Below are 14,255 nucleotides of genomic sequence, written 5' to 3' on the forward strand. Positions count from 1 at the left end.
GCTCCTGGACCAGTTCTTCGTGGGATTGGGGCTGCACTTGGATGTGTTCCAACGAGTTCAGTTCGTTTTTGGTTCAGTATGGCACTGCAGCGGGGCGTATGCGTGATGTGTAATGTGTGATGTGTGCGACAACAATGCAAGCCGAGAAATTTCGAAGAAACTTTTTAGGGGCGGAATCTGGCAATGAACGCTTGAGAACACACTTTAAAGTCCATTAGCGTTGAGTGGCCACAAAAGCAGCAGCTCCAAGAATCCAATCAAACAATTGCAAGACGCATTGCATATTTATTTATGTATATTCGAACGTATTACAGACGTATATTTAGCACAATTTATTCAATTGACAAATTTCCAGTCTGCGGCATTTGGCAGATGAAAATATGGCCGCACAGAGAATGAAAATTTGTCTATTATTTGTGTTACTTTGCGGTTGTCAAAATATTGATCCCGCCATAAAGCGAAGAGAAAATCTTTTTCGCTTTTTATTGCTGCTACTTTTTGAAGTTTTGTGGCATAGGAGAAGCCAAGAGATATTCCATGAAATATTGTAACTGCTGCAAATTATCGTTCTTCGTTGCTAACATAAAACTTTTACCACCACCAGCTACTCAGCCACCTAGCCACTCAGCCACCCATCAACAAAGCCCTGGAATAACTCTATGCAAATGACTCAGACATTTTGCAATTGATGCTGCTCGGGGGAATGAAAATGCAAGACCAAAGAAGAAGCTTAAACTTCTTTAAAGTACGCAAAATGAGTTCCAGCACAATCGTCCGGCTCCTAAAGTTCCCAATTAATATCGGCCATGTGGCTGCGACATGTAATGAAAATGCTTTCCGCTTAATTCCATCGCATCGGGTTGGGAAAATCATTGGTCGCAGGCGAAACCATGTCAGGCATTAGCAGCAAACACGACTCGCCATTATTCCGAAAATCTTCGATAATTTCACATAATCCACAAGCTCACACACATGTGTGTGTATAGTGAAGTACCAACAGGGAAGAACAAACAGAGCAGAACAATACGCACGATGGCATTGACAATCAGCACTTGAGACTAGGTCTCTGGAAAAATAATTTCATAATGTTACTATAAAAAAAACTAAAACTAAACTAAACTAAAATTCCATAAAAATAACTTACATTCGAATACCTGTTGTCTGATGTTCAACTCAAAATTGAATATTTGGGATCCAAAATGATTTAGTTTCTTTCAATGCACAATAGCTGTCAATATATAACAAGCTGCTTGATTAATACTCTTATGCTAAATTTCGATAGCATTTTTCTTGCTGTGCATTAGAGCTTATTGTGAGATTGTGGCTTTAGAACAATGTCTCACTGACTCACTGACTGACTGGGAAAATGGGTGGGAAACTAGCTGGTGAGGGGTGCGAGGCTGAGGGGTAGCGAAAGGGTTCATGACGAGACATTGGCATTGGCCGACAGTTGGCTGGCTACAAAGTATAAAACACAGAAAAGAAACTTTTGCCATTCCCAGCACAAACTCGGGGCGGGGAACTCTCACATTTACTGTGTGGTGGCTGTTGTAACAAAGTTACAAGTAGCATTTGAAACTTGTCCTGCGAGCTGGGAGCTTCCTATTGCCGCTGTCTCCCATTGCGTATGAGTGATTTTTATGGGCACCTCTGCACGTCAGGCGTGTTTGTTTGTTGTCTGCCCCAAGTTGTCCCCCCCCAATCTCCTGGTGTCTGGTGTTGTTCGGCAAGCCCGAGGACAGACGCAATTATACGAACATGACAAGTGCAATTTGCCGGCGGCTCTTCTGCCCCCCAGTTTTATCCTCCTCATCTCTATTTTTCTCTCGATTTGGTCTCTAATTCCCTGCCTTTTGTCTGTCTTTGCTTGTCTTCGGCCTAATCAAATTAAATCACTTAATTGCATAAATTAGCCCTCGGTCCGTAGCTGAAGGAATAATGAAAAAAATATAAACTTTTCACTTGAAAACATACCGGGGACTCTGTAACTTCGAGCCTAACATGCTTAACAGGCTTCGATTTACCGAGAATTTTTTGAAATTTGAGCTTTTGCTGTTCACTGAACCGAGACTGCACCAATAAATTAAGTTGTTATATGCCGCCCACAGAGGTTTTAATACAATGCTGGCCCAGTTAATTAAAATCCCGCCCGGAGACGAGTGCAAAATCCGGGTCTTGACTGCCGTAATTAAGCTGTCTGCTTGGATTCCGACTGAGGAGATCTCACCTAAGTCATAACTCATAACTCATGTGGCCCTCGGGTCGAGGAGCCATGCGTCAGAATATTAGCTTTGAGATGTGCATATGACAAATCCGAAAACTTTCCAGCCCAGATTTGTGCTCGTTCGTTCACAGTCGTTTCGCTGCCTTCGCCAGCCGCAAAAGTTTGCGGATGCAGTATGAAAAGTAATCGAGGGACGGGAAGGGCTCTACCAGAGTTTCAGCTTTAAGTTGTTTGACTTTGGACAAAGGAAATCTTTTGGCTCACTGTTTGCTGCTCATTTTTCCCACAGCTAATTGCGCGGCGTCCCAGAACGTTCAAGTGGAAAAGAAGAGCTGTGCCACTGGGCACACAGCGCAGCGGAACATCGGGGGCGTGGCCGGGGGCGGTTTTGAGGGATAATGTCATAAATCACCATGGATATATGCATAAATTATCGCTTGAGCTCTGCCGGCGACCAGCGTCCGAAGTCGATTCCCAGGGAAAAGGCGGACTCTGCGAAAGTTAAAAAACAAAGCTCACGATAAACGAAGCGACATTTAAGGATTTAACGAGAAAAAATCGCTGTCACGAGGACGCATCGTTTTAATCAGTGGAAGACAGTCACTGTACCGCCTCTTCCTTTGCTTTATTCAGCACCACCCGTTGCACAGTGGTTGGACCTTTGAATTTTGGATTTGTAAGTATTATGATTCATTAAATGATTTTTTTTTTTTTTAATTTTATTAAATACAAAAGCTGGGCGAGCTTAAGCTTATGGTTATTGCGTTGGTCACATTGATAAATCATGACTTAAGAATTCTTAGGTATGCTGAAAATTTGCCAGTAAATGGAATTTTATATTTGAAATAATCGCCGCTTATTTGAGGATTCGGCACACTGTCCGCTGGCACGTGCTCATGTCCAGCTTCCCCGGCTTCCCTTCGCCGAACGCATTGTCTGCGTCTTCGACTCTGAAATGGTAGCAATATTTTGTCAGGCCAAAGTCAACAGCCGGCAGGCAGCAGACGCCAGGACCCGAAAGACAAAGCCCCTCCCGGCGGGACGGGGGGGAAATTTACATTGGCGCTGCAAAGTATGCAACGCATATTTTTACATCACTTCTGTTTGCCTTTCTGCCAGAGCCACAGCTCGGCGGCAGGAGCATCCGAGAAGGGGGGCTTTACATTTAAATGTATTTATTTTTGCCGGAGCCAAAGGCAAAGCGAGAGCCGCACGACTCTTGAGGGCATGAATATGCCGGCAAAGGTGCGGTGCGGCCAAAGGAAGTGCCGGGGGACAGGCGAACGGGCTGACTGGTACCTTAAATTATTATATTGATAGCCCATGGAGGGACTGGGCTAATCTGATAATCATGTTAAGAATTTATTTCGCTTAACACACTTGTGTGTGTGGAGTGACGGGGATTTGCTTTAAAGCTACCAAAAATAAGTTAACTAAACTTGAAAATTTATTAAAGGTCTTGATAGAACTCATAGCATGATAAAAAAAAGTTAGGCTGCCAGCAACACCGATCCCATTTATATGCACTTTTCGCTAAACTTTGGCAGTTTTTCGATCTGCACGCCGACCACGTTGAGGACCTGCTGGGAGGCGAATATCCCCGTGCGGATGCAGTAGTCCAGGGGCATCCTCTGGACGAACATGGCCAGGAACCCGCCGACAAAGGCGTCGCCGCAACCGTTGGTGTCGAAAACCGGGCCCCTGGTCACCTTGGGAACGGGGTACTCCAGAACGCGGTCGTTGTCCTGGAAGACGAGCACCGGGCACACGGCATCCGTGATCATGACAATGCGCGGGTGGACGTTCGCCTTGGGCATTTTCTGCAGCCGAGAGCCAATCTCGAAGATGTTCTTCGTCTTCCAGTCGTGGGAGTCGGCGAAAGCGACGGCCTCCTCCTTGTTGCAGATTATGATGTCCACGTACTGGATGAGTTCGGTCACAGTGTCCTTGTGCATCTGCAGCACGAACACGGCACTAAAGTTGAGGATAGCAATTCGGTTGGACTCGGAACACATTATCGCCACTTGCTCCACGACATTGGCGCAGACGGCCAGGAAAAAGCCTGTGAAGTAGAAGAACTTGGCGCGTTCCAGGGCGCAGGTGTTCTCCTCGTCGTCAATCCAATCCTCGGTGAAGAGCGAGGCCGCCCCCAAGTTGGCCACCAGGGAGCGGTTCGGCCCATTGATGATCACCGCACAAGAGCCTGTGAAAGGTAAGTTCTAATTAATTTAATAGTAAGAAATTGTAGCATTTAAAATATTTAATAACCTCTTATTTAAATGTCTATAAGGCGGTCAAGTAATTTTCTGCCAAAACTCAAAATTCGATATAATAAGGGAAGGTTTTGCAAAATAAAACAAACCCAAAGTGCTGTTTCCTGAAAAGCTTTTGTCAATCACCTATTTTTGTAAATTTCCTAAATTTATATTATTGGCTCATCTGCAAGGCTATGTTAAATACATTTTTTCTTAAATTAAGGAATTTTTCCTAGACACAATAGTTCTTATCAGCCACTACATACAACGATATGTTGGACTAAGCAAGTTACTCACTCAAATTGATTGAAAATAAGATGTTGTGATTGCCTGATAGTACCTGTAGGCAGTTCCTCCTTCATCTGGTAAAGTGTTAGCAACCCATCGGCCCTGGCTCTCTTTTCGATGCGGTCGCCCAGCTTGTCCTTGCCCACGGCACCGCTGAAGACGGCGCGAAACGGAGTCTGCACGATCCACTGGAAGATCCTCATCGAGTTCTGACAGGCTCCGCCCGCCGAATAGATGACGTTCTCCATGTTCATCAGCTCGTCGAAGAGGACGTCGTGCTTCTCCTCGGCTACGATCGCCGCATTGGCATCCAGGCCGTACTTCTCCAGCATCACGTTGTCCTCGACGGTGCAGGTGATGTCCAGCAGGGGATTGCCAAAGCCCATCAGGATTCCCTCTGGCAGTTCCATTGTCGCGGGTTTTTGGCAATTGCTAAAGCTCCTAGGTGAAGTCCGAAATCCCTGACCCAAAAATGCTGGTGAAAATCGAGTGATCGGGGCTCTAATCAGCGACGGAAAAGTTTTTAGACTTTTGCTTAATATCCTCCAGGACATCCCTATAATAAGCCCCTCGTCGGTTCTTGAGAAAGCCTACCTAACTTCACGCCTATAGTTTGTACATGCTGGCCAACTATTTTGTACTGCTAGTTATGATGGATTTTACGAAATTTTTGAGTGAAGGAGAAAAGCCACAGCCATTGCCACTCAGCTCGTTGAAGAGGCCCAGAATTTATTCCCCTCGGTTGCTTAAAATGATAATTACCTGCATAAATCAATCAGGACAATTAATATTGTTGTGGCCCAATTTAATGTGCTATTAATTACGTATCCATCTTGTGGATGGAAGTATGTATAATTGCTCCGCAATTACGATGGGCTGGCAGCGCCGGAAAGGGGGCGGCATTGCGAGGCTTTTATTTTCATTTTTCTGCCGGAGATGAATGAATTGAATGTAAGTGGGCTTGACAAGCAGGCAGTGGGCAAAGGGGGGGGGGCGGTGAATGCAACCACCCAGAACGTGAATGTCCTTCCGCCGCCAAAAAAACATCATCAGTGACGCCGGCAGGAGGTTGGGGAGTGAAAAACAATGGCATTTGCAGTGCTTTGCACAAGTTGCCTGGCATAAATTTTAATTTTTATGCAGCACAAAAGCTGCAGAAGCAGCCCGAGCTTCCGACGCGCGTTGAAGCCACGCGAAAAATTAAATGACAAATTGAGCATCGAATAAAGGATACCTTGCCTAAATAATGTAAGTAAATATAAATAAAAGTCTTTAATTAATCGGCTAAAAATGCATATAAAATCCTTTTCCATTTTATTTTCAAAACTCACATATAAACGCAAAATTAAGTACGAAGGCTATAAAGCTACATATATTTATTTAATTCCCTCTATTTAAACTAATGAATTAACATAGTTTATATTTGTTTTAGCAATTGCAAATATTGAAGGCAATAAGAAAAAGGTATCAATAAAAAAAAGATATTAAATATAAATTGATTGCAAATGTGTATGCTATTATATAAAGTACATAATTTAGGTAGTTTAATGTTTAACACCTTGATTCAAAGAGCTGTAAAAGAAATAATTTACAGTTTGTTATCAATATTTGTTAAAGCTGCAAAATACCATCAACTCTGGGCATTAATTCCAAGTAATTTTGAAAATAAATTGTGCTGTGAAAATGTGTTTTTAATTTCGCTTTCAATTGGATCGCACACAATATAGCGCACTTTTTTGGGCAGGACGAGGTGGGCGGTGGGCGGTGGGTGACGATGGCGTCGTTTATCGCTCGCGAGCTCCGCAAAGTATGCAAGCGGTTTTTCACTTTGCTCCTGCTGTTGTTATTTTTGTTGCTTGCATATAGCAGTAGTAGTTGTTGTTCTTATTGCTTTTGTTCGCTGGGTAAGTACTTACTTATGTGCCAGGGCATTATTCTTGGCTGTGTTCCCTTTGCTAACCGCTGCCGCTTTTTCCTACAAGACCGGCAGTAGAAAAGCTTCAGCAGCAGGAGCGATGCCAGATGAGATGAAGATGAGAGGTGCAGAGGCTGGGAAAACCGCAGCGGTGACGTGGCAATGCAGCTGCATAATGTGGCATGCGGTTTGCATTAAAAATGATATTGCAACACGAGCCGCACATCTGCAGCTGTTTGCAGCTAGGCGCCGCCTGCAGTCACTGACAGCCGCATGGCAATTATAATCCACACTCATACACACACTCAAGCCCACACTACAGTGCACTGTCGCACGCACACTCATCCCCGGCTTAGGTCTACACTTGGAGAAAAACATTAAAGCTACCAGGGTAAAAAAAGAAAGAGAACCACATGGTAGAAAGCGATTAAAATTCCATTTTGAGGTATCCGAATTGGTAAAAATGCAAATATATTTATTTGAATTCAGTCTAATCCTGTCCGATCACCGAAAACAAAAATAAACAGTGAATTTATTAAGAAAAAAATATACAAAATTGTTGTTATTATAAAATGCTAGCTTTACAACAAAACTACTAACTATCGGAAAGTTTTGGTAGCTTTAGCAATGGGAGTCCTTAAGCTTTCATGGAATATATATAATAATCTGGTTAAATATTTAAATTGTTTGTTATTTTTGTTTTATTTTTATTTTGTTTGTCTACCTAATGTTTACTATTCTGTTTATTTTTTATTTAATTCCGGCGTATTTTTGTTGTCTTTGAACTGGTTCTCTTGGTGTATTAACCGAAAAATGCGAGGGAATCTGGAGCTGGGCCATGTAAGCAGCAGCTGCCAGTGACACACACATCAACATGACACCCCGTCGCTTGACAAAGCTTAGCTCAGAATCTGGGAGCTGGAAACTGGGAGATGGAGATGGCACCGCAAACCCAGACTCATGTACGCCTCCTCCCCATATCATTTTCCACACATCCAGGCACATTCACACGCTCGACATCTTGCTATTTGGGGATGAGCCGAGGAGCAGGATGTCCGCTTCCTTTTTCGCCGCCTCTCACGTTGTTATCTAACAAGCTTTTTATGTGATTACCTTTTGCCTTCTGTTAGTCTTACTATAATTTGGCCTTTACGCTTAACGAGATTGTTGTGAGGTGCTTCCAGCCAAGAATAAGGCCAGCTGACCAGATCCTGCATACAGGACACTCGCTCCATTGTACTGCACCCTGCCGTTGTTCCTTTGCCTTCCAGCTACTCAGACCCTAACAATGGCACTAAGTTTCAGTACTGTGAAGGGCGCCACGTCAATGTGGGCTCTGATGCGTTGTCAAGTGATAATCCCGTCACAGTACCTCCGCTTCCTGTGCGATTTCCACAGCTCAACAAACATTTATTCGTGCGTTTTGTAAAGGTTTTCTTTTTTTAAAAATATATTATAAAACAAGAATTTATCGGCGCGATGGGCATTCTCTGCCATTCTATCCATTATATCATCATCAGATCACTATGCGGAGGACGAGAATAACCGTGGCCAAGGAAAGCAGCAGCAGGTTGATGGAAAACCGAAAGATAAACAGACAATAATACATGACCTTATTGCGGTTGCCCGACGAGGGGCCTCATCCATTCGTGCTTAGCGGCGGGGCGGCGCGTCCATTCATTCGGTTCATTCTCTCGGCGTCTCGAACGACATAAATCGTTTATATGAGTAGTATTTCAAAAACACCTAACTCACCACATATAAAAAATTGTTTAACTTGACAGCCTAGGCACCGCCTTGCCTTGATTTTAGTTATTTTAAAAATGATAAAATTAAAAATTGTTTATTATTATTATAATTATTGTTCATAATAAATCATGTAATTTATTATGCACTGTATTTAATAAAATATTATGATTTCATATTTAATTTTAATATTTTATCAGTGTAGGATTTCGACAGCTTATATCATTATTTATGTTTAAAAACAGAAAGCTTTAAAAAAAGGTGTTCTTAAAAAATAAAAAAATCCCACAAGTCTTATTGCTTAAATTCAAAAGTAAAAATGTAATCAATCCAGACAAGAAAAAAAAACAATTGTAAATTAAGTAAAATTTATTGATGATTTTTTGATAAGCATGTCACCAAAAGTATAGAGCATTTGTCTACATTCCTAGTTTTTATATCCTTTTTAAACTGGAAACCTTTTCCGCGCTTGTCATCGCATTCCCAACCTGTCAAGCCGAACTGCTTCCCCATAATCGAAATCAGCTCAGTGTAACTTTGGCCTCGTGGTGAACCGATCAGGATTCGAAAAGCATACATATAAACATTGTTCTGTTAGTAATAGAAATCGTCTAGACACGGCTATGTCCAACTACGTTCCGTTCGTAAAGCCGTACGTCCAGTACAACGAGCACGGCTGGGGTCCGTGCGAGGTGCCCGAATTGGACGTGCCCTACCAGCCGTTCTGCAAGAGCGATCGGCTGGGCAAAATCTGCGACTGGACAGTGGCGGTGCAGGAGAAGAAGTTCCCCAACAAGTATGCCTCGACCTTCGGCAATAACAGCCAGTACGCGTACTTCCACGAGGACGACGACGACACCTTCCATCTGGTGGACAACAGTGGTTTGAGGGGCTTTAGGCCCTATCAGCGCGGTCGCTACCGCACGAACAATCGCAACAGTGTGCGGGCCAGGGGTCGCACGGGGCGTGGCAACGTCCAGCAGGGCGTGGCCGGAGGAGCCACCGCTGGGGGCGGGATGAGCAACATCACCAAGTACGGAAAGGGCCGTGAGACACGCCGGAATGTGGGTCGCAGATTCGGCCGCAATGCGCCCATCAGACTCCGCGAAAGTTCCGTGATGGTGCGCTCTAATTGGGTTTCGATCGAGGAGATCGACTTTCCACGCCTCCTCAAGCTCACACTTCCGAACATCAAAGAGGGCCAGGACATCGTCACCTGCGGCTCCCTGGAGTACTATGACAAGCTGTACGACCGAGTCAATCTGCGGAATGAAAAGCCACTGCTCAAAATGGACCGCATTGTGCACACCGTTACAACCACGGATGACCCGGTCATCCGTCGACTCTCTAAGACCATGGGCAATGTCTTCGCCACCGACGAGATCCTGGCCACCATTATGTGCTGCACTCGCTCGAACTACTCCTGGGATGTGGTCATCGAGAAACTGGGAGTGAAGGTGTTTTTGGACAAGAGGGACAACGCCCAGTTTGACCTACTCACCGTCAACGAAACTTCGCTGGAGCCGCCGATGGACGAGGAGGGCTCCATCAACTCGGCCCATAGCTTGGCCATGGAGGCCACGCTCATCAACCACAATTTCAGTCAGCAGGTAAATGAACTTTGACTTAAGCTTAAGTCTTTTTATTTCGGTTCTGTTGTTGACCTTAAATCAAGGTGTATTACACATTCATTTTAATTTTCAAGCATGCAATAATTTAGTTTTAAATTTAAAAAATTTAAGTCTTCAACTTTTTTTTTATTGGATAAACCAATTAAATATGGTAATCATGAATTGAATTGATTTGAATTGATTAAAAAAATTTAAAAAGCCTTCAAAGATGTTGAAGCAAATTAATATAAGTTTATTAGATATTTAGGATGTTGATGTTGCGATCATTATTTCCTCGTTAAAAAGATTCGTTTGATATTAAAAGTTCTCTTTGTGTTTCAGGTGCTACGCACGGGTGACCAGGACCCGCGCTTCAAGTTCGATGAGCCCAATCCCTTCGAAGAGCCGGGCGTGGAACTGGCCGCCATGGGCTACCGCTACCGCAAGTGGGAGCTTGGCAACGACATCGTGCTGATCGCCCGCTGCAAGCACAACGGGGTTGTCCAGGGACCCAATGGGGAGCTGCAGTTCCTCTCGATCAAGGCGCTGAACGAGTGGGACTCGAAGGTGACCAACAGTGTGGAGTGGCGCCAGAAGCTGGACACCCAGCGCGGAGCTGTTTTGGCCTCCGAGCTGCGCAACAACGCTTGCAAGCTGGCCCGCTGGACGGTGGAGGCTATGTTGGCCGGGTCGGATCAGCTAAAATTGGGCTACGTGTCCAGGGTGAGTCCGCGGGATCATCTGCGCCACGTGATCCTGGGCACGCAGCAGTTCAAGCCGCAGGAGTTCGCCACCCAGATCAACCTGAACATGGACAACGCGTGGGGCATTCTGCGCTGCCTCGTCGACATCGTGATGAAGCAGCCGGACGGAAAGTACCTGATCATGAAGGATCCCAACAAGCCGATGGTCCGGCTGTACGACATTCCGGAGAGCACCTTCGACTCCGACGGCGACGAGGAGGATGACTCCAGCGAGCCCTGTGCCCACTTCACCGGTAACTAATGTTTACACAAATTCATTTAACTAATAGTTGCTCGAATAATAATAAAACGATACGATGACAGGCGACACATGTCGCACTGACAGATGCGCTGCCAACACAAATGCAATTTAAATTGAGTTTTTGACCCAGCCCGAACCCGAGCCCGAACCCAAATACATATGCATATGAGCGGAGCTATCACATGTCAGGGGGAAAAAAGCAAGGGATCGGGGTGAGTGCAGTCACAGTTATTTGAGGATAACATGGCCACATCAATCACTGCGGTTCCAAGAAATACAGAATGAAACCCGGCTAAATAAATATGCATTGCGCAGAACCTCCCCACGATTACCGACTGACAATCACAATAATTGATCGGGGGTAGGGACGGAGGGCTGTTTGGTGGGAGATTGTTTGGCTGACAAACCTCAGGTTCAATAAATCACCGAATACGGCATCAATCAATGCAAATTCTGCTGCTGCTCCTGCTGCTGCTGTGGTGCTGCGCGTGTGACAATTTAAGCAAAATGTTTTCGTATTCAACAGCATTTAATTAAATTCATATATATGCTCAAAATTCATATGCATTCTGCCTTTTTGTTATTCGGCAATTTAATTTGGGCATTCACTGGGCACAAAAGTGCAGAAATTATTCCCTAGCGGAATTGCAAATCGCTCAACTAAATTACCAAAATGTTTTGCTCATTTTAATACCCTTGCCGAGGGTATTATAATTTCAGTCAGAAGTTTGCAACACACTGAATGAGACATCTCCGACCCTATAAAGTATATATATTCTTGATTAGCATCACTAGTCGATCGATCTACTATAGCATATAGTTCAATGAGAAATATTAATAATAATAACACAATCACCCTTTTAATTTTATTTAAATCGGAAAACAATGTCATATAGCTACCATAGGAGCGATCGAAAAATTGAGCTGAAAATCATCATAGCTTTAATGTTTTTAAATTAAAATTTAGATGTCTTCAAGAATATTACATTTAGCAATAGTTGCAAGGGTACATAAACTTCGGCTTGCCAAAGTTTGCTTCCTTTCTTGTTGTTCTTGTTTTCAGTCTGCCGGTTTCTTTTTTGTTGTCCGCCAAATTGAATTTAGACCTATTCAATTTGCATGAACAAGTCGCACTCGCCGAGCGGAAGGATGAGTGACCGAACAAAGTGTGTGAGAATATTTGGCGAATTCTCGGTAGTGAAAATTGCAGCAGATTATTTTTATTTCCCTGCCCGCAGCATTGTTGCGGTGGGAAAATTTGATTGATATAGCCAGGCTCATTAGTATTTTATTCCACTGCGCACTGCACTTCACTGATTAACAATGCAGTACATGAACCGACACATCAAGTATACGCACAGTTGGACAGTGAAGCACTTGAACTTGCCAGTAAGCAGCAGTGAAACACCAAAGTGTTATTCAATTAAAACATTTTGTTTGCTAAATCAACATGTGCGAGTGTGCACCCGGGATGCAGGACCAACTTACGGAATGACTTTTGCGGAAAGCTTTTTTAAAGCGTTTGCCGCAGAAAAGTTTGCTCCGGCTGGTTAGCTGCCCGAGTGGCTTCAGCTGCCGACTACCAAGTCCCAGCTCCCAGCCCCCAACTACCATCTACCATCCAGCTGCCACCATCCAGCAGCTTTAGCTACCAGCTTTAGCTTCTGGCCAGGACTGGTTATATGTGTGGCAATTCAAGGTCTGCGCTTGGCTAACCACGCCGTTGAAAGGCGTTTAACAAACTGGCAGGCCAGGCCAGAATAGGGCACTTGCCAGCGGCAACAACTCCGAGCCCAGCTCAAGTGGGGCCTTAACGCAAAACTTTGTACATTTTATCGCATATGCAGGGCTGCGGGCCATTCCAGGGGAATAGGTGCGGAGGTGCCGAGGTGCCGAGGTGAGGTGGTGAGGGATCGAGAAGCTGGTGGATGGCCAAGGCATTTGCATATGCAACCGCAAACACCGCCCGAGTGAAAAGTTAAGCGTTGAATGAGGGCGACAAATTGCAAATTAAACTCTTTTGCATTTTCCCAGCCCAGCACATGAGGAATAGTTGTAAATAAAACTGCCACACCCGCGTCAACTTTTCCACAACCCACTCCCACTAACCGCTCCTGCAACCTCTGGCTAAATTCAATTTCATTTCAATTTGCCCCACGCGCTTTTTGTGGGAAAGGCGACTGGGAGGAAGCCGTCTGAGCCGCATTAGGAAACCAAATGCGACTTAAAGTTGCCGCCAAAGCAGTTGGCTCCGGGCCCACTAGCCGTTTAAGCAACGGATTTGCCATCTTTGGACATTAGTTGGGGTCACGGGGGCTGGGATTTCGGCGCCCTGCTGAAGAGTTTAGGAATGTTTGTAAGCCAAAAGTTTTGTGTTCTTTTGGCCGGCTCGGATTTCGCCTTTGCCTTTTGGCATATTTAATTTGGCGTCTTGTGCCAGTTTCTCTTTTCTTTTCGAGGATCCTGTCAATTTTGTGACATTTGCTTTGGGCACCATTCACATTCACCGTTAACTTTTCAAATGCAGCTCATTTAAATATCATTTGTCAGGGTAAAAGTTTGCCACGAGTCAGTTAATAGAGGATAGCGGTTAGAGCCTCGGGGCTCAGAAGAGGGTTTCATTTTTTCAAACTGTTTGGGTAAATCTAAAAAAATAACTTTGTAACCCTAATAATAATCTTTGTCTTTGCTTTCGTTATATTGAAGGTATATATTATATCTTTAAGTATTTTAAATCAGATTTAATTAAATCTTCTTATCTAATATTTATTTTTTTTATTATATAAAGATTTTTCCCGTTTCACAGCAGCACTTACCTGATAAACTTTCTATCCTTTTCGCAATGCAAGTTCTTTGGGGGAAATAAGTTTGTTAGGTTGAGTTTCCTCCCCAATTTAATATATTTAAATTACCTTTTTGTGATTCATACGCACGACTAGACAGAGACGAGCGGACACAGTCGCTGCCAACAAAATGAGCATTGTTATCAATGCCGCAAACACCTCCATCAAAAACAACGAAAACAGCTTCTTCGCCTCATTTCGCCACGAATTCTGTTCTGGTAGAAGTTTGAGCAAACATTTTGACAAACTTATTTTTTCTCGCCATTTGAGCGAAAACTTTTTGGTGGCGGGAAGGAGAATAATGTCTAAAATTATGTAGATGCAATGAGGGATAACAGGAGCCCGGGAATGTGCACATAATTTGATGAA

At 44.1% G+C, this 14,255-nt stretch overlaps 3 protein-coding genes across 4 annotated transcripts; 1 reads left to right on the top strand and 2 right to left on the bottom strand.

The window, feature by feature from the left end:
• Positions 1-3,658: 3,658 nt before the first annotated feature.
• LOC108135053 (adenosine kinase 2) lies at positions 3,659-5,479 on the bottom strand. Its single transcript, XM_017255597.2, has 2 exons — positions 4,820-5,479; positions 3,659-4,427 (listed from the first exon to the last, which is right to left on the bottom strand). Exons 1-2 carry the CDS (start codon positions 5,319-5,321, stop codon positions 3,742-3,744), a joined length of 1,188 nt encoding a protein of 395 aa, XP_017111086.1. The 5' UTR covers positions 5,322-5,479; the 3' UTR covers positions 3,659-3,741.
• A 2,629-nt stretch (positions 5,480-8,108) lies between these two features.
• Positions 8,109-8,448, bottom strand: LOC108135065. Its single transcript, XM_017255608.2, has one exon. The coding sequence runs from the start codon at positions 8,327-8,329 to the stop codon at positions 8,207-8,209; it is 123 nt and encodes a 40-aa protein (XP_017111097.1). The 5' UTR covers positions 8,330-8,448; the 3' UTR covers positions 8,109-8,206.
• A 489-nt stretch (positions 8,449-8,937) lies between these two features.
• LOC108135044 (eukaryotic translation initiation factor 3 subunit D-2) lies at positions 8,938-11,470 on the top strand. 2 transcript variants are annotated; one of them, XM_017255581.2, is made up of 3 exons: positions 8,938-10,038; positions 10,381-11,035; positions 11,106-11,470. In XM_017255581.2, the coding sequence occupies exons 1-3, from the start codon at positions 9,052-9,054 to the stop codon at positions 11,153-11,155; spliced, it is 1,692 nt and encodes a 563-aa protein (XP_017111070.1). In that variant the 5' UTR covers positions 8,938-9,051; the 3' UTR covers positions 11,156-11,470. The 2 variants fall into 2 exon arrangements, with proteins under 2 accessions (XP_017111070.1, XP_017111071.1); XM_017255582.2 differs by having other exon boundaries at positions 10,381-11,150.
• Positions 11,471-14,255: the final 2,785 nt, after the last annotated feature.

The sequence above is a fragment of the Drosophila elegans genome, unplaced genomic scaffold, assembly GCF_018152505.1.
Source record: "Drosophila elegans isolate 14027-0461.03 unplaced genomic scaffold, ASM1815250v1 contig_476, whole genome shotgun sequence".
NCBI lineage: Eukaryota > Metazoa > Arthropoda > Insecta > Diptera > Drosophilidae > Drosophila > Drosophila elegans.